The sequence below is a fragment of the Miniopterus natalensis genome, chromosome 1 (assembly GCF_054644295.1).
Source record: "Miniopterus natalensis isolate mMinNat1 chromosome 1, mMinNat1.hap1, whole genome shotgun sequence".
Lineage (NCBI taxonomy): Eukaryota > Metazoa > Chordata > Mammalia > Chiroptera > Miniopteridae > Miniopterus > Miniopterus natalensis.
The window spans coordinates 78,244,647-78,265,036 of NC_142081.1; the positions used below are offsets into that span (position 1 = coordinate 78,244,647).

Below are 20,390 nucleotides of genomic sequence, written 5' to 3' on the forward strand. Positions count from 1 at the left end.
AACTGTAATTATTTTTTATTTTAGTCCTTGTGCTAGACTTCAGAATAAGCAGTATACAAGGAATCTGACAGAACAGAGATCTAATAATTGGGATACAATGTAACTTAATTACCTTTCTCTCCACACTTCTCTTGTAGGAGGTACTTCTAGTCTTTTTTTGTTGCTGTTGTTATATTGGACTTGGTATAGAGTTAGTGACTAAAGAAAGACACATTAGTAATTGTAATAAAATAAAAGAAACCAGAGAAAAACCAAAAATTTTCAGATAAATATTTTAATTAAATTATCACACAAACCAAACTATATACTATTTATAAATATGTAAACATATGTACAAAGACTAGAAAGGAATACACAGAAAAAATGTGTGCTCAGGTGCTGAGGTTATGTTTCTTTTTCATTATTTTGTAATATACTCAAAAAGCATTACACTGAGGTAGGACTATTTTAGTGCTACAGAATCTTATATAAATGTATTTGTTCAAGAGCTTCCCTGTCAATATCCTTTTCTGGATATACATCATACTTCAGTGGTACCTCTTCAACCCAGGGAGATAACTGTATATTAACCTGGAAAAAAAAAAAGATCATAAGCAAACAGGAAAGTTGCAGAATAATCCTATTTTCTGGAAGAAATCATGACTAAGTAACTAAACACGAAGTGCTTTTATTACAGTGAGGAGGACAAGTTGTGCATGCTGCCACATGAACAATTCTTTGAGCACTAAATGGTACATGTTGTCCTAAACGGTCTGTGGATTCAGGGATTTAATTTACTCTGATTTTGGAATTTTAAAGAATAAAGAAAACACAGAATAGAGTAATTGTTTTAATGTAAATAGTTTAATTATCATTAGGCTTAAACAATAAAATACTAAAACAACAATGGGACTACACAGAAAACTGCTCATATATACAGTGATGGTGCTAAGGGGTTGCATGAGCAGGGCTCATCTCCCTCCATAACCGACAGCAGGCCCCTCCCTGCACACTGCAAACTTGAGTCTCCTTGACACAAATTCTGGAGCCACCAATGGGTATATATCTGTTTAAAGAAGTTTCACTAAATAGGAGAGCAATATAGTTATTCAAGAATTTATATATAAGAACTCTTTCATAAGTATTAATTTCCAATGGTTACCTAGACAGATTTATGCATTTAGTGTGAAAGCTGCTATTTTGGTAAAATAACTGAATTATTTCAATATATGTAGAAATTATAAATTGGAGACCACGTATTTAAAAGGTGTGTTTTTGCCCTGACCTGGTGGCTCAGTTGGTTGGAGCATTGTCCCATACACCCAAAAGGTTGAGGGTTGGATTCCTAGTCAGGGCACATACCCAGGTTGCAGGTTCAATCCCTGGTCAGGGTGCATGTGGGAGGCAGATAATCAGTTTCTGTCTCACACTGATGTTTTTCTCTCTCTCCCTTCCTCTTTCTAAAAATTAATTTTAAAATATCCTAGGTAAGGATTAAAAAAATAATAAAAAAATTAAAGGGCTCGGCTGGCGTGGCTCAGTGGTTGAACGTTGACCCATGAACCAAGAGATCACCAGTTTGATGCGGGGTTGGGCACATGCCCAGGTTGCTGGCACAATCCCCAGTAGGGGGCATGCAGGAGGCAGCCAGTCAATGCCTCTCTCATCACTGATGTTTCTATTTCTCTCTCTGAAATCAAAACATACTTTTACGTGAATTACTTTTGTAATTTCAATGACTGACCAAAATTTTTAAAAAAGTATTATTGATGATCGTTTAGTTTTTTCAAAGGAAAAAATAGATACTTAAATTTGGCAGTGCTTATATATAAGGAAAGCACTACTACAGAAAATAATAACACTGTATTAAGAAATACAACAGTATGTTTCATCTAGATCTCAAAGAGCTTTACAGACACTAATTAACCTTTATATAAGGATGAATTTATTGGATTGAATCGAATCTTATTATTAAATATCAGCCTTATTTTATACAAAAATCTGAGGAAAAGTGGTATGTATGAGATTTCAAACTGACCTGGAAACTAAACTGAGCTGCTTCCAGTTTAATTATTTGATTCTACAACCTTAAATAACTCTGTCCCTTTTGTTCGAAGGGAAAAGTTATGATGTGGGTGTTCAAAGCCTCTTAACAAACATTTAATAGCATTTGTTATCCTAAAACTGTAACTACACAGCTGGAAAAATTGGGTGGAGAAGCAAAGGAGGATGTATCAAGACAAGAATTACAACTTGAGAGCTCTTGAGGCCAGTTAACAAACCACAAACCAGTTCTTAAGCCATTAAGTTCTTGCTATTCTTTCTATCATCTGTCATTATATTCAGACAGAACATTTCTAGAACATTCTAACAGCTATCAGAAAAAGGTAGAAGAAAAGTTCTGACAATAAAAATGCTGGGAAGGCTTACATACCTGAAGACCTGAGAGAGACTCTTCAAGACTTGGTACTGTCACCAATAACGATCCTTGTTTCCTTACATTATGGCTGATACATTCCCAGGCTCTGCAACACATTAAAAACTGTACGTTATGTTTTCCCAGACACTGGAAATTTTTTTAAAAAATGAATATGACAAAAGAAAATGCAGCACAGATAGTATCTCAAAATCCAGATGGGCAAAAATGTTTGCCTGCAGAAAATAGGGCTGCAGCAACAGACGAGAAATTGGTCAACTCTTCAGTTCCTGAAGGGGTACTGGCAAAATTGTGATGTTACAGTATTGACAAGATTTAACAAGACTGTGATTTGGATTACTACAAGGCACTGTAAGGCCAAAACTCAGTGTCAGAACTGACTCAGAAGTCAAAGCTGCATCAGTTAGAAGCCCTTAAATTCTTTACAAAATGTGTCGAAAGATGGTTCTGCAGAAGGGAACTGGGATGAGGAGTAGAGGTGGGGAAGAGTTGTGGAGAAAGGCCATAGAAACCAGACAACAAGCAAAAACTAACAATAAATCCAAAGTGAAATCATACTTTATTTAGCTGTCATAAATATTCAATGGAAAGACTTCTGGACAGTCTGGCACCTGAGAAGTTGAGTGGGATCAGCTAGATTTAAAGCATGATGGAATGCCATGTGCATGTGTGTGTCAGAGGCCAGTGTCTGACCAGTTCTGATTAATCTTTAATGCAGATATGAACTGGATTTCTACACTGAGTCTTGATAGTACACCCCACTACTAGGGAGCAATGGTCAAGCAAAGCAGAGATAAGCATCCCTTGCAGTGGGGCAGGTGTGCAGCTGTGTCATTTGCCCTTATCTTAGTTATAGCAATGGATATTAAGTTTAGTACATTCTGGAGTTCACTAGGCAAAATGGTACAAATGGTTTTTTCCCCCTCAGGATGGATCTAAAATCATATAGCAGTGTTTGATAATAAATATCACCATTTTGGGCTAGAGCTGTTTGGTTTTTCTGATGTGGTTCCTTACAAATGACATGTTTTGCAAGTTTAATAAGAATGAAGAAGCTGAGTACACTGGGCATGGCTCTCAAAATAGCACTTAATATTCTGGGTAAGCTGTCATGGGAGTAGTTGTATCTGTTTCACCTACTAAAAAAATACATAGAGGCACCTTTTATTTATTTTTATTTTTAAAATGTTTTTATTGATTTGAGAGAGAGAGGAAGGGAGAGGGACAGAGAAACATTGACATGAGAGAGAAACATTAATGTGAGATAGAAACATCAACCAGTTGCCTCTCATGCACACTCTGACCAGGACAGGATGACGCTCAACCAACTGAGCCACGCCAGCCAGGGCTAGAGGCACCTTTTAAACTAATACTTAATCTACAATCTGGGTGTTACCCTGTAATAAGATCTAACTTATTTTGAAGGCTGAGCCTTTCCTGAGCACACATTTTGTATTATGATGATCTGTTTCTGTTCTCTCTTACATACTAACTCCTGTAGCAGTACCATTCCACTTTTCCTCAGATTCTGATTAAGGTTACAAATCTTTGGAGGCTCTATGCCGTGCTATCTGTTTTCTTTTACTTAACTACAATGCAGAATTAATATGGGTAAATGATCAGTTTTGTCACAACAATTCCAGTATCATATCCACTACCCTTTCTCCTGTGAACTGTCATTCAAGATGGAGATGAGAGAATTAACCATGAGAGGCTATAACCGATCTATATTTAGAATTCACTGTGCTAGACTAAGGAAAAATGACTGAACTAACACAGAGGGCCAGTATCTACTCAGTGAATCATGTAGAGTTTGTGAATGAATGTACCAGGAGAGTTTTTAAAACAATACAAACATGCAGTATGTCCAGTATCAAGTTTAGCAGGAGCTTTCATCATTCTTCAGCATCCAAAATCTTTCTATAATAAATCTCCAAAGAGTTTATAGTGTTTTAAAACTTCTTATACAACATAAATGTGGTAATATTTGATTTTCCAACAATTACGTAATGTTTTTGCTACTGGTTATTAAATTAAAAAGGTAAAAAGCTAATCATACTTTGTCCACTGGAAATTGAGCCTAAAGAGGGCATTATGATTAAAACAACTTTGCTCATGCTTGTTTCTGGTGGTTGCCTGTAACCAAAACTTGTCAGTCATTCTGGCCGAACTTTGATTATATGATTAGCTTTCTGTTGAAGCAGTTTCTTTTTAAACTATTTAAAGTGCTAATTTTGTAGTGACCTTAACCTGCTAGTAATGGGAACTATATGCATGTGTATGTGAGGGAGAGAAAGTGGTGGTCGGGAGCAGAATATAGACGGTGAAGGGGGAGCAGAATAAAGAGGTTTAGCCATTCAGGATCCCACTTAGTATTAACTGTTTATGGTCTGTACTTTATGTATTTTTATTTCTCTGAGGTAATCCAAGCATTTGTGTAATTCTCTTTCATACCTATGGAAAGGAGCTTTCCTGCATCTAGAGTATCCATATGCCCTTATGATAAATAAGAAGTCAGCAAGCCTAACTAGCCAGAAAATCAAGTGTCTGAGACTACAGGAATTTTCTAATCAAAGGAACCTATAGGTCCTTATGGGTCACAAAGCATCAAACTGTAGCAGAAAAGTAAGAAGAGTGATCACAGATTTGCTTATTTTTCCATTACTTGAATAGTGGAATCAATTCTAAGAACCTACTATTTGTTACCCCTTAATAACATTTTTCAAGTTGATAATTAATCACAATTTTGGTTAACATTCTGATATCTTATTTTATTAATGTATAGGTATTAGTTAATTCCCATCATTTTGTGATAAGATAGCATATGACTTTTTAAGAAGAAAAAAAACCAATGAGGCAGAAAAAATATGTATAAAGGCCCACTAGGAACTGATACCTTGTTTCATTCCTGACTGCTAAGCAGATGCTTGGGTCATGATATCATTTTATATCTGCCTAAAATGAGATGTAATATTTTACAAAGTCAGACAGTTTATTTTTATTTTTGTTTTATAAAGAACACATTTCCTTTTTGATATAATCTCCTCACAGTTGAGGTCATTTTTTAAAAGTTTAATATAAAGACATTTCTACTTTACCAATCCCTTTTCATGCTTGGCTGGATAACAGACTTCTCACTTGAATAATAACATACCTGGTCTGTTCTGCCTCATCCAGAAAATATTCGAAGACATTATTCATTATAATAACATCAGCATTTTGCAGAAGTGAATCCTGGGTACAGATGTCTGCATGAAGCACCTACAGAAGAATGAGTTCATTTAAGAGAACAAAGATACCACCTCAAACAATCACGAAGAACCACCTATCAGCTCAATAATGTTGTGAGGTAATATGTCAAGTTAACCATTCTTAAAACAGGACAAAGTACAGTATATTTAATATTACCACCTAGGGGAGATAATATCTAATAAAAACCATAAACTTGTGAATATTTGTTTGTTTTAGAGGGAATTTTTTATGTAGTCATAAGTATGCTCTTTTGACTCCCAGTTCAGAGCTTTTTTCCATCGTTTTGCTTTCCACAGTGTCAGTTACCTGTGGTCAACCATGGTCTGAAAAAATTAAATGGAAAACCCAAGTAATAAATAATTCATAATAAGTTTTAAATTGTGAACTGCTGTAAGTAGTATGATGAAATCTCACACCGTCCCACTCCATCCTGCTTGGACGTGAATCACCCCTCTGCCCAGCATCTCCACGCTGCATACGCCACCCGCCCACTGGACAGCAAGTAGCCATGCTGGTTATCAGACTGACTGTGGTGGTATCACAGTGCTTGTGTTCAAGTAACCCTAATTTTACTTACTAATGGCCCTAAAATGCAAAAGTAGAGATGCTGGCAATTCAGATATACCAAAGAGAAGCCCTAAAATACTTCCTTCAAGGTGAAAGTTCTAGACTTAATAAGGAAAGAAAGAAATTATATGCTTATGTTGCTCAGATCTATGGTAAGGACAAATCTATGTATGAGATTGTGAAGAAAAAAGAAATTCATGCTAGTTTTGTCACATCTCAAAGTGCAAAAGTTATGGCCACAGTGCATGTTCAGTGCTCAGTTAATAGAGAAAAGTCATTCCATTTGTGGGTGGTAGACACAACAGAAAATGTCTTCCCATTGATAGCAATATGTTGTGCCAGAAAGCATTGAGCCTATACAAAGACTTCAGCAAGTGATCCCCTGAAACAAGTGACACCAAGCCATTTACTGCAAGTTAGGGATGGTTTGTAGAGAAAAATACAAAAATTATTGGAGCGAGAGACCACATTCACATAAGTTTTTCTACAATATAATTGTTCTATTTTATTATTAGTTGTTAAGTTCTTACTGTGCCTAATTTACAAATTAAACTTTATCATAGGTATGTATGTACAGGAAAAAACATAGTATATATAGAGTTCGGTATATATAGAGTTCAGGCATCTACTGGGGGTCTGGGAACATACACCTCACAGATAAGGGGAGACTATATCACTGGTTGTAAGAGTCATCAAGCTCTGGCTCCATCATCAACGAAGTTTGTACACTCAGGTAGTCAGGGTCCTCATAAATAAAATAGAATAGTATCTGTCCTGATTCATAGGTCAAATGGGACCATAAAAACTATAAAAGTAACTTATAAATTACAAAATGTGAACACTATGCTAATTGGCCTTGTCTGACTCTTCATCTAAAATACACTAGGAAAAAAAGCAAAATAATTTATTTAAAATCTATACACCTCAAAAAATTAACTTAGACCACAATCATCAAGTCTTACAGACTATAAGCAATATAACAAAAAGAAACATTTATTTGCTCAAGAACAAAGCAAACAACTTATTTATTTAATTATTTTTAATTTTTTTAATCCACACCCAAGGATATTTTTTCCATTGCTTTTCAGAAAGAGTGAGTGAGTTAGTGAGAGAGAGAGAGAGAGAGAAACACTGACGTGAGAGAGGCACACCAATTGATTGCCTCCTGCATGGGCCCCTACTGGGGCGGGGATCGAGTCTGCAACTGAGGTACGTGCCCTTGGCTGGAATTAAACCTGGGACACTTCAGTCTACAGGCTGATGCTCTAACCACTGAGAAAAATCAGCTAGGGCCCGAGGATATGTTTTTGTTGATTTTAGATAAGAGAGGAAGGGGGGACAGAAAGAGAAACATCAGTGTGAGAGAAGCATCAATCGGGATCGAACCACAACCTAGGTATGTGTCCTGACCAGAACTGAATCCACAACCTTTTGGTGCATGGGACGATGCTCCAACCAACTGAGCCACCTGGCCAGGGCAAACAAATTTTATTTTAAAGAGAAAAAGTTTAACTACTTTGTATCACATGATTTCTTTCCAAATAAACACTTGGTCTTACAAATATAAAATATTCAGAATATTGTGGGGACTGATTTTAAAAATTACTTTCTCCTTTTTTAAGTAATAAAAATACTCAAATAATTTAAATTAAGATGGTCTGGAACCTCTGAAGCATAGGTGGGCCATGTTCCTAAACAGAAAAAAATAGTTAATCACTTTAAACTTCTAAATATGTAACTTAGATATAAAATAGGTTATGTAAATTAACCTTATTGATATAACATAGCTTTCATACAATTTCCTCTTTTTCTTTCCCATCTCTGTTCACTCCCTCCATCTCTACCCCACAGGTAAGTTAAAAAAGAATCAGGTGGATCAATTAATTATGGCAAACGAAAGAGGTGCTTGCTCTAGAGGTTCCAGGGAAACCCCAGAAATGGTCTGGACAAACTGGAATGCTAAAAACAGAGACCACAAAGCAATCAAAATAAATTTAACCAATTTCGAAATGGCCATCTCCTACATACTAGATACCGTGCAGGGAGATATATCATGATGAATGAGATATAATATCTACTCTCAAATACGTTATCATCTAGTAACGGGATGAAACAGCTATGCTGGTAACTCTATATAAAGTGCCATCCAAAAAAACACACAACAGGATATGAATGAAGGAAAGGTTACTTATAGCCTGGAGGAAAGGGAAGAAAGAAGAATTTAAATCAATGGGTCTTTCATGGGTATGACACATGTACATACTCTTGTACTTCCCTGAAACCCCATTATAACAACAGGTTTTTTAAATATAATATACTCTCCAAGGATGGGAAGAATGGCAATAGAAATATAGAAAATTTATGTTAGAAAAAAAAGGGGGATGTAATAAGGAATTTAGGAGATTTGAGGAAATTGATTTTTAAGGTAGAAATACAGAAAGCTAAGACCTAAATGTGATTTATACTACAGAATCTTCAAAAGGCTCATAATTGGTGGTACCAGATATCTCTGGCTGAAGGAGTAAGAAGAAAAGCTAAAAATAATTTAGTTGAAAGTTCGTTTAAGAAACAGCCAGTTCCCTATATACCTTTCTGCAACCCCAGCAAAGGAACAGAAGTTTATTCTCTGGAAAGGGAAAAACAGAAGGTCTCTGGGCCAGGCGACACCAGCCCTAGTTGAAGGAAATGATAATATACTGAAAACAAGGGAAATATGCAGACAGGATATTGAGAACCCCACACCTCTCTCAAGTTCTTTTCTGCTACCACTCAGTTCCCAGGATGTTGCCTGCCATTCAGTAAGGAGATTGGAAAGGTTTTCTCTGGGCAATCAGATGGGCCACAGAGGGGAGATCTTAAGATATTTCATCAGATGTTCTCCAACAAATTAATTACCCAAATGAGATCACTCAACAGTGAAGCCCACAGTGCTCTCAAGTGCTTCAATCAGAACTTCAAGTGCTTCAATCAGAACTTCAACCAATGTCAACCCAATAAGTTCAATAATAAAAACAAGAACTTCAATCAGCACTTTTGTTTCTCCCTAAGTATGAACAGACAACAAAGGATTCCTGTTAAAAAAACCAAAAAAACAGAAAAGCAAAGACTGAGCCTTGAAGGCTGATTTCAACAGATACTATAAAACCCCCCCACAAACCCTAGAATTCCTTTCTGTTGTCTTAGAGTCCCTCAAATCTAACATTTGTCTTTAGTTTCACAAAAGGAAACTACCTGTTAAGGTTGGCAATAAATGGTATAAAAATAGCTTTCTACCACAGAAAGGGTTGCTGATGGTCACAGAAGCCACAAGCTGGGAAAGTATGTGCATGGGTATGCACCTATATACTCCTTTGAAAAGCAAGGGATAGCCCGGCCAGGCGTGGCTCAGTGGTTGAGCATCGACCTAGGATCCAGAAGATCGGGGTTCGATTCCTGGTCAGGGCACATGCCCGGGTTGCAGGCTAGGCAGCCGATCAATGACTCTCTCATCATTGATGTTTCTCTCTCTCTCCCCCTCCTTTCCTCTCTCTGAAATCAATAAAGATATGTTTAAAAAAAAAAGCAAGGGGTAAATATCTTTTAAAATGCTGATAAATATTTCTTTTATACACCTTTAACATTTTCTTTTAAAAAATAACAAAGTACTTGGTTGTCCAATTATAAACTATGATTAAGAGGTCCTCATTTTTAAATCTCACTTCCAATTAAACTGATATTCCTGTTATGTGATTCCTATTATGCAAAAGTTGTGTTTTGCTTCAATATACATGGGATAGTGAGAAAAATCCATGAATTTATTATTGGACAATGGATTAGCTTTGATCATCTGCCTCTCTACTAAATTGAGAGAGAGAGAGACAAAGAGAGAGAAGGAAATATGGAAGGAGAGAAAAAAATGAAGAAATTTCCTTCTATATAAAAGGGCAAGGCTAGATCCTTAATCTTACCGAGATACGACTTTCAACATTAGACTGTCCTTAACACCAGATCTCATTAGATATTCAATATTTCTCTGGATTGCCATTAAAAATATAGGATCATTACCGAAATGATAAGGATCACTTCATTAACCAAAAAACTTCCTTTCCCTTTTTTGTTATTTTCCTCTTTATATACAGCAGCAATTTTCAACCAGTGTGCCACAAGAATTTTTAAAACATGCACTCCCTGACTATTTAGTCAGGGGCACTGACTTCTTTCCCCTTATATTGTCAAATAAAATAAAAAAGACAACAGCCAACAATAGTTGTTGGTGTGAATGCCGTCTTGAACTATAAATATATAGGTCATATAATAGAGTTGCATTTTACTGGTCACGTCACATAATAAGGGTGCATCTGATTGGTTAATTCTTGGTACCAGAAATCCTTATATACAAGTATAGGCATCTGATTTTTTTTTTTTTAATCCTCACCCAAGGATACTTTTTCCATTGCTTTTCAGAGAGAATGGAAGGGAGAGAGAGAGAGAAACATTGATGTGAGAGGAACACATCGATTGGTTGCCTTGAACACCTGCCCCGACCGGGGCTGGGGATGGAACCTGTAACCAAGGTATGTGCCCTTGGCTGGAATCGAACTTGGGACCCTTCAGTCTGCGGGCCGATGCTCTAACCACTGAGCAAAACCAGCTAGGGCAGCACCTGATTTTTTTAAAAGTCACTTTGGAGCAAAAAGGGTAAGTAATTACTATTATTATTATTATTATTATTTGTAGATCAATCAAAATTATACCTATTTTTTTGGTCAGATCAGCAAAAAATAAGATATATTTTTTGGTGTGCCACAGAATTTTAGTAATTAGTTTATGTGTGCCATGAAATGAAAAAGGCTGAAAATTGCTGACATATAAGAAAAAGGCAAAACTTTGAAGTCCAACGTAGGGCATCTTTTTCCTATGAACTGCTATTCTGTGGCATCCACAATTCCTCCTGAAAGCTTACAAAACAGAAGATAAAAGAGCTGTGAGCATTACTTAACTTTTTTGCTTACTTTCTACATTTAGAGTTTAATTAAATATACTTCTTCCCAACATCTAGAGATTCAAAAATGCTGCTACCAATACTATAACTGATATGAAGAAAATTAAGGGGGAAAAAATCTACTTTCTAATAAAATTGGGGAGGAAGAGACATATGTGAGTGGAATATAAAAATAATTCATCTTTATTAATGTTTTAAAATATTAAGTCAACTCAAATTCGTTTCTACACAATAGCAACCAAAAGTCAATTCAAAAAGATTTTCCAACTACAATGCAGAAGAAATTTGGCTAAATTATGCTATACAATGAACAACAGAATATATATTTTAAAGGGTACCTTTATTCTGTCAGTGAAATGGTATTTTTTTATGATCATTTCCTGCAACTGGCAAAAGTCTCCGTTCAATTCTACTCCATATAGTTGCAATGCTGAACTGTAAAGATAACCCTAAAATATGAGAATACATTAGGATGCAAATGAATTAACTTTTCATTGTGGGTTTATTTCTACTTGAAATTTAAAAAGTCAAACTTTTAAAAATAGAATTTGATAAAGTAAAAATAAAAGATAAATAACACCTTGTAGTTTATGTAAAATTTACAACTTTAAGAACTTAAAGACTTATTGATCAAGAACTTGATTATAGTTCATTAATTTCTATTATCTAGAAGTTATTATATTTTTAAAAATTAATTTCTTAGTTTTTCTGATAAAACTGAGTACTCAACAAAAGTGATCATATATAGATTCTCCATTTAGTACCCTACTTCTGTAATTTCACTGGAAGTTGCAAGAGGGAAAAACAAGAAAGGAGTAAACCTGTGGGGACTATAATTAGAAAATCATGCAGCCTGACAACAGAGGAAGGGTGCTGGAGGTTATGTTCTGTTTGGCTTAGGGAAGTCAGCCTCGTGTCTGGCAATCTGCCAAAATAATGACCAATTAGTGAATCAAGAATTGACTATATATTGCTATGTATCTATGTATCTATTCTGGTTTCAATAACAAAACAAGGAAAGGTCAAATCATATTCTGAATACCATTTTACATCAACTAACACCTAAGTGTAAACCAAATCTATATTTATAGCTCATCATGGATTTTAGAATATGTTCAACAGAGCATATGTAGGCATTCAAATTTTGTTGACTGATTTAGTGACCTAATATGAAGAAAAAATGACAATATATTTAAATTAATTAACGCTGCCACATACCTGCATAGTCAATTATTTCAGCTATATACTTTTTTAACAAATAAAAAACAAATGGACAACAGTGGACAAAATATGGCAAACATAATCTCTAAAGTTCTCCAAACAATACATCTGACCACTGTGTACTTTTCCTTTATGGCTATTTTTCCTAATTACAGAATAAGAGTTTTAACACTGAACAGTAAATGAAGCATTGAAGAGTTAACTGTTCCTGTTTAGAGCTGGCAATGATGCTGGGAACTGACTGCCTGTTTCTGGCATGAGCCTTTACTGCTGTTGGCCACATGTTTTAACAAGTCTGCTAATGACAACCAGAAACCACACTTCAGTTTTTTTATTAAATCATTCAAGAACATTAAAAATACTCATGATTTAAATTTTTAAAAAAGTCACATTGAAGTGATATTTCAGAAACAAATGTCTACATTCAAATTTTGGATGACAGAAAATTGGAGCAAGATGCATTCATTTGCTTACTTCTAGGGGAGGAATTTGAGGCCCAGAGATGTTAGGTAACTTGCTTATGGCCATGAACAATTTCCTAGGACACGTAAGCTTTCCAGTTTTATAAGAGTGTTTATGAAAACTAGTATACAATTTTAGTACAGTACAAAGAAAACAGAGGTAAAAGGGCAGTGGTGACTATAAAGCAGCGAAGTGTTATGTAAGTTGCCTGTTTCATTTTTTTAAAAATATGTATTAATTTCAGAGAGAGGAAGAGAGAGGGAGAGAGAGAGAAACATCAGTGATGAGAGAGTCATTGATCGGCTGCCTCATGCACACACACCCCCTACTGGGAACCGAGCCCACAACCCAGGCATGTGCCCCGACTGGGAATCGAACCGTGATCTCCTGGATCGTAGGTCGATGCTCAACCGCTGAGCCACGCCAGCCGGGCTGCCTGTTTCTGTTTTGTTGATATTCCTTCATCTGTGTCACAAACTAATAAAGGAAATCAGAGAGCTGGCTTTTGAAATTCCAAATTCAATAACTATTTTAACTTTATTATTGTTACTCTAATAAATAAAACCAAGCTGTCACCTTGGATGGTGGCAGGCAAAACTGTTGCTAGCAGGAGAAGAAAGTATTTTCTAAATGTTGAGTATGTCCACAAGCTGGACTTTACCCCATAAAGGACTGTGCCAAGCCTGGAGCCAACGTCAACCAAGAGCTTTCCCGACAGATCAGGGAGTACATGATGATAAATGAACTTCAATTCCATGAGAGAGAAGGAATGAGAAATAAACCCTGGAGAATTAGAACAGAATGAACATCAAATTTTGCTTGGGTACTAATAATTCCATTCTGTATTCCTAAACCTTCACCTATATTTATAAAGAATATTTCATGTTTTTATTTTCTTACTCAATGAAAGCCTTTCACAGGTTACTTAGAAAAAAATTAATGTGATAATTTTTTAATTAATTCACTCTGAGTTGTATTGGAGAAGAATAAATATGAAGTCTCTCACATTTTAAAAGGCCTCTAGGGAACAGCTACTCAGCTACCTGTCACTATCTCTGCGCCTCTCATTTCCTTTGTTTCCCTAGGACCTGCTGTTCATTGGGATTGCTACCTAACTCCCATACCATCTGGCTTTCTCACCTAACCCCAGAGGCAACCACACAACTGCCACAGATTACTGCATAGACTATAGGCTACGAAATGAATCACTATCTTTAGACTTGCACAATGTGGCAGCCCCAACCAACCTAAAATGTGTTCTAAAGTGCAGAAGAGGGGCGGTATGGAAGGAGGTTAAGATACTCCCATAAATCGTTCTTATTTCTCTTAGTTTAAATGCTATGATATCTTAGCCTCCTATCCCAAATTCTCACTCCATTATTTCTGTAATGAAATATCTGGGAGAGCCTGAGTACGTTGCCTTTTATTTCTGATACAGAGGTAACTCAAAGACTTACTATGCTGTGTTTTACATAACATAATGGTCTGGAAGGAAAGAAACATTGGTCATAACTAATAGGCTGTGGCAAAGAAAATGGAAGTAGGCGGGCTAATCAGCTGGATGAAAATGCAGGGTATACCTAGACCTCAGAAGTAACGGGGGGGGGGGCGCTTTGACCACTGTAGTCCTTATCGCCCTGGGATCTTCACCTTCACTACCATCTGTGCCACATTAGTGCTTCTGCCTTGGGCTACAGAGTCATCATTAGTAGCTAGACAAGCCCCCTGTCACAAAGGGGAGAGTCCCACATGGTAATAGCTTTTTCAGGTTCATTATGGTTATCTGGGCTGGCACGGATACCTAGTCACTATTTACAACTTGATTTTTGTGGGAAAATGCATTCTAATCTTCAAATTTTTATTTTTTGAACATAGCTCTTCTACACATTTTAATAAATCAGATCTGATATGGTGTTATAATTATAATTCACTTTTTAGTTTTCCCTCTATTGTTCTTGCCTAAGTCCTTTTATATTCTGAGTTTCAACTACCTCAAATGGAAACCATATTAAGTACTAATTAAAAATAGAATCCGAAACCAGTAAATCAGGGAAGTTTAATCCCCAGTTATAATATAGGTACAATATATTTGTACTAGCAACATATTACCAATTTGGTAGTAAATTTTTGAGAATGATATTATCTAAGATCAGTAATATAAGCACAAGGAGGATAGCTCACTCTACACAATAAACCTAAGGTAGCAGGGAGAATGAAATAGCATGTCTAAAGTAACAACCTAGACAATTATACCCAGTTTGAACAAAGACTGTATTAACAGAATTAACATAGCAGCAGCATGGAGCCAGTCTAGTTTGCCACTTGGAACACAGGTGCTGCATCTGAGGGGCAGAGACACAGGAGACTTTCTGTCACTAGAGTTGGTTTCCTGTTATGGACTGGAGATTCTCTACTAGGTTGAATCATGGCCTGAATAAACTCCTTCTCAAGATTATCCATCATTGTCCTCTGAGTCCATGTTCATCCACCAATATCTGATTAACATCTGACTTCTCAGGCAGATGTTTTCATAGGAAGAACATTTCAGCCCCCTTGACTATACTTAACTAATATAATTATATTTCTTTTGTGAATAAATCAGCATTATGGTTTATATATGAATTTCTTTTGAGTATGGAAAGGATGAGTCAGTTTCCCGGTACTCAGTCCCTTCTGATTAGTTTCTGGACCTAAAAAGTCACCTCTGACTAAACAGTTTCTGTGAAAAATAGAGATACCCTACTGGGAGACATTAAATGGCCTAACTTCCTTAGACAATATTTCTATTTAGTCTCCCTAACTGCAATAATTGGCAATGGCTATCCTGTAGGTTAGCCTTTTGCTTTCAGAAAACATCGAATGACTTTGTCAATGATTTGCATACTCATGACATCTAAGGAAAAGTAGACACAAAGTCATCAGGTTTGCATACTTAATTGCTGACCTAAAGGTGCAGTCTGGTGTGAGCCACACACCATACAGTAGTTTCTGCTCATTTTTCCTTCCTCACATAATGAATCAATAACATCTTCATCATAAAGGAATGCATCAACGTGAACTGTGGGTTCTGGACGCTGCTGTATCTGGTGGAGAGAAGAAACACATCAAAAGAAACAAAGTACAAAGAAGTCTCTTTTTATTGCTAAATAAGGCAAAACATCAGTGGTTCATATGCTAAAATTCTGCCAGCAACAAGGCACAGAACAACTAGTTTCACTTATGTAAGCAACTCTGCTCTTCTTTCATTTTATTTCTGAGACTTTTTTGGGGTGTGGGGGTACCAAATTACTTCATTCAAAGAAATGATATAAATGAAAGAACATAAGTGGATAATTTGGTACAACGTATAGAAAAGGTAAAGGTAACTCCAACATGGATGTACTGCTTTCGTGACCAGAGAAGTCACCCCTGTAGGTATGGGAAGCCAGCCTAAGGCTGAGCTCTCATCACTGACTCCCGGGGTGTGCTTGTCAAAGAGATACTCTGCCACACCAGATTAGAAGCGGCCATCTACATGGTCAAACAATTCTTCGATGGATTTCACCTGCTTATTCAGGTAATGAGTCTCAATAAAGTCAAACAAATGGAAGTCATTTTGTCAGTGGCCAACTTTTTATTTTATCTGTAACGATGCAAAACATGGCTATGAAAAACATACACAATTTTAGTTGAAAGGAGTATTTTGAGACCATTTTGGCCATCCAAAGTAGTGTATTTTACAAATACAGGAACTGATACCCAGAGAGATTTCTACAAAGAAATGAAAGTAGCTAGTAAGAGGGGTAAGAATGGAAACTATTATCAAGTCTTCTGAGTTCTACATGTCAGTGACTTACCCATCAAAATACTTAGCAAGTGATCTCTGCCTACAGGCAGTTTTCAAATAATAATAATGTTAGTAAAACTTCATACTTACAAATATTGGCTCTTTAATGCTGGTGGCACATATAATAGCAAGTGGCTACAAAGAAAATGTCTGATTCCCTCTACCTCAACTACAGTAAAGTATCAACCTACCTGTTTGGAAACCTACAAAATTGTATCTACATCCACACACATACACAATCTATATTACAAGTATGTAAAATGTATGAACATACACAAGGACCAGAAGGAAAGAAAAGAAGAGAAAAACAGTTTGTTAGGATAGGGAATTGTGGGTCAATCATTTACACGCAATGAATACTTTTTCCTCATTTTATGTATTGTGGTATATCATGATACTGGTAAGACTGTTTTATTAATAACATCCAAACTATATTACAGATATTTCTCTCAGTTCTAATACTATTCACTATTTTCCTCCTTTGAGAATGCACTCCACGAGCAGATGTTTACTAAGATTTGCTAACTGTTCACAATGTGCATAGCATTGTTAAAAATGGAAAGGATTTAGTTCCTCTGCTTAAGAACTTACATGCTGAAGAACCATATGGAGGGTTGCAGTTTTCAGATCAGTGGGAGAGATGAGATTATCATTAGCTTTGCTTTAGGAAACAATACTTATAGCATATGTACCCCATAGGAGTTGGGATTTGAAGGGACCTGAATGAGCGGTTGTCTAGAGAAGACAAGTGAGAACTAATTCTGGGAATAAAGGAATAGAAAAATAAGCAAAATCTGTACAATGCAAAAGTAGAAGGTAACCTTCACCATTGGTAAAAGCAAAGGAGATGGAATGGAGAAGAGAAACCCAGGACAGTGATGTAGGCAGGACAGGATTACTATTGGGCCTTGACTTTGGTGGGATGGGGTGGTGAGTGCTTGGCAAACAGGATGCTCTCAAAAAATATCTGTTGAATGAATAGTACTGAGGAGCCAGAGGATTAGAGACTCAAAACTGGGAGCGTGGTTGAAGTACCATATGAAAAATTATTTAAAGCAGAATTCAGGACTCAGACTAGACAGGCTGTGGGGTTAGGGAAGAATTGGAGAATCCTCAAGTAGCACTAAGAGTAAATGAATAATAATGTATTTACTTTTTGGAGAGCCAGACGTTCTGAGGAAAGCATGGTTTCTAGAGGTAAGCAATTCCGAAGATCTTCTGCTATGTTTTTCAACATACTGTCATTATTATCTTGAGTGAACTCATCAAAATCTCCTGGAACAAAAAAGAAAACAGCTTTTATGGTTGTTGTAGTCATACCCAGACTAAGTCATTACAATAGGCATATTTTCCATCAGATAGTATCAATTCATAATAACTAAGCCTTCTAGCCAATGAAATATTCAAATTGTAACAAACGTTCCATTAAAAATATTGAGTTCTGCCTGGACGGCGCAACTCAGAGGTTGAGCATCAACCTATGATTCAGGAGATCGAGGTTCGATTCCTGGTCAGGGCATGATGCCTGGTTGTGGGCTCCATTCCCAGTAGGGGGTGTGCAGGAGGCAGCCCATCAATGACTCTTTCATCATTGATGTTTCTCTCTGTCTCTCTCCCTCTCCCTTCCTCTCTCTGAAATCAATAAAGACATAGTTTAAATAAATAAATAATAAAAAGTTTTTCTTTTTTCCAAACTGCTTGAAAATATAAAACTTGACTATTTCAGCATGTTATAGAAAAACAAAGACTTCTTTTAAATGCAGTATTTTAACTACTTTTACTCAAGAAGAGCACTGCCATTAGTTTTTAGGGTCTTAAACTTACCAGGAAGTAGACAAATATTCCTTCTCTGATCATATTTTGGAAGTTTAGGAGGCATCGCACAGGGATTGCTAAGAAGATAACTTTAATCTGAGAATCCCTGCCTCCAATAAAATGTACCCAGGACTTCAGATAATAAGCACTAACAGCTGGTGCCAACTATATCATAAACTTTACAAAAATCATGTTGCTCTACTGTATTTGAGCAGCAGATAAATGATCATTAAAGTAGCATATTCCTGATGGCTGTGGCCTACTTTTGAATGCTCTGGCGAAAGAGGGAGAGTGGGAGTGTGTAAGCGATAAAGATGGAGAAGGTATGGCAAAGATCAAAAAGTTCTTTCACATAGAACCAGGTTATTTAACTATTATAACATCCATGTGAGGAAGGCAAAGCAAGATTCATTCCCTGATTTAGAGCTGAAGTAACTGAGTCTTCTAAAATTAAGTGAATTGTGAAAAGTTACAAAGCAGGCCAACAGCAGCACAAGGAAGTAACCTAGGTTCTTTGCCTCTAAGTAAAGATACTCTTCTTTTTCACTATACGACTCTGTGCCCCTACATACAAAGGTTCTTTCTCTGCATAATTTCCCTCTGAGCAACAGTGGTATTTACGAAGATTTATTACTTGGCTCTCTGAACTGATGTGGGAAGGAAGGTCTTTTAGTTCTTTCTTCTTTCCTCACCTACATAGCATAATCTAAATGGGTGCTTCCAAGTATTTCTAGGAGGAGGCTGAATATAAATTCTAGAAAAACAAAATACTATTAAGAGTCATTCCAGCCCTGGCTGGTGTGGCTCAGTTGGTTGGAGCATCCTCCCCTACGCCAAAAGGTTGTGGGTTCAATTCCTGGTCAGGGGGCATACCTAGGTTTCGGGTTTGATCCCCAGTTGGGGAAACCGATTGATGTTTTTTTCTCACATCAATATTTCTCTCTCTCTCGAATCTATGATGCATATAAAAAAAAAAACCCCAAAACTGGCCCTTTTCATTGTATTCTTAAAATCTAATTAAATTATTTCAAGGTGCTAATAAATAGCTAACACCTGCTTAGCTTCCCTCCAATTTAATTCTAATCACTTATACCAGTGATCCTTAGCAAGTTCTCTCAATTTGTAAGAAGTATAACTAAAGAAGCCAATAAAAATCACATTATGTTAAACTAAGATATTGCATAGCCCAACTCCTTCAGACTTAATTCTGTAACATAAATAACAGTGTTAATAAAATATAGTTTTCATGGGGGTCTGCCTTATAAAAAAAAGTCTTATAGTGGAAAGGGAACTTAGACTATTACCTATTACTAAAGGGCAGAATCCATCTATACATCTCTGATATGTGTTGTTCAGTGTTTGCTTGAACACATTCAGGGATATAATTTCTTCCTGAAGCTGAGCCAGAATCTGCCTCTCTATAATGTCAATTCATTTTTCCAATTTCAGCGTGAGAGAAAAGGTCTCACCGGAAGATATTTTTTTCCATTAATTTTTAAAGAGAGTGCGAGAGAGAGAGAGTGCGAGAGAGAGAGTGCGAGAGGGAGAGAGAGAGAGAGAGAGAGAGCGCGAGAGAGAGAGTGCGAGAGAGAGAGAGAGAGAGAAAGCACCTATGTGAGAGAAAGGGTGCCCCCCGCAATCCAATAGGGGCCAGGGATCAAACCTGCAATCCAGGTACGTTCCCTTGACTGGGAATCACTTTCTCTCCTCACAATTTTTGGATGGTTTTCTATTTTTCAATGAATCAAGTCTCACTCTAGCCTTTAAGGCCCTCTATTCAACTTTCTATTCTTGTTACTCCCTAACATAATTTTTGCTCAAGATAGGCAAATCTGTCATTTTCCATATTC

At 36.5% G+C, this 20,390-nt stretch overlaps 1 protein-coding gene across 5 annotated transcripts in view; it reads right to left on the reverse strand.

Annotated features, from left to right (window-relative positions):
- Positions 1 to 258: 258 nt before the first annotated feature.
- LOC107526095 (uncharacterized) overlaps positions 259 to 20,390 on the reverse strand; it is a 33,581-nt gene continuing 13,449 nt past the window's right edge. For 3 of the 5 annotated variants that reach the window (XM_016198448.2, XM_016198445.2, XM_087823464.1), the window contains exons 2-8: positions 17,879 to 18,000; positions 15,844 to 15,982; positions 13,561 to 13,682; positions 11,555 to 11,665; positions 5,571 to 5,677; positions 2,414 to 2,504; positions 259 to 570 (exon numbers count right to left, since the gene is read on the reverse strand). In XM_016198448.2, coding sequence (XP_016053934.1) covers positions 454 to 570; positions 2,414 to 2,504; positions 5,571 to 5,677; positions 11,555 to 11,665; positions 13,561 to 13,682; positions 15,844 to 15,982; positions 17,879 to 17,962 — 771 coding nt within the window. In that variant the 5' untranslated portion in view covers positions 17,963 to 18,000 and the 3' untranslated portion in view covers positions 259 to 453. Of the gene's footprint in view, positions 571 to 2,413; positions 2,505 to 5,570; positions 5,678 to 7,340; positions 9,279 to 11,554; positions 11,666 to 13,560; positions 13,683 to 15,843; positions 15,983 to 17,878; positions 18,001 to 20,390 lie in introns of those variants that run through there. The other 2 variants (XM_016198446.2, XM_016198449.2) reach the window with 2 other exon arrangements.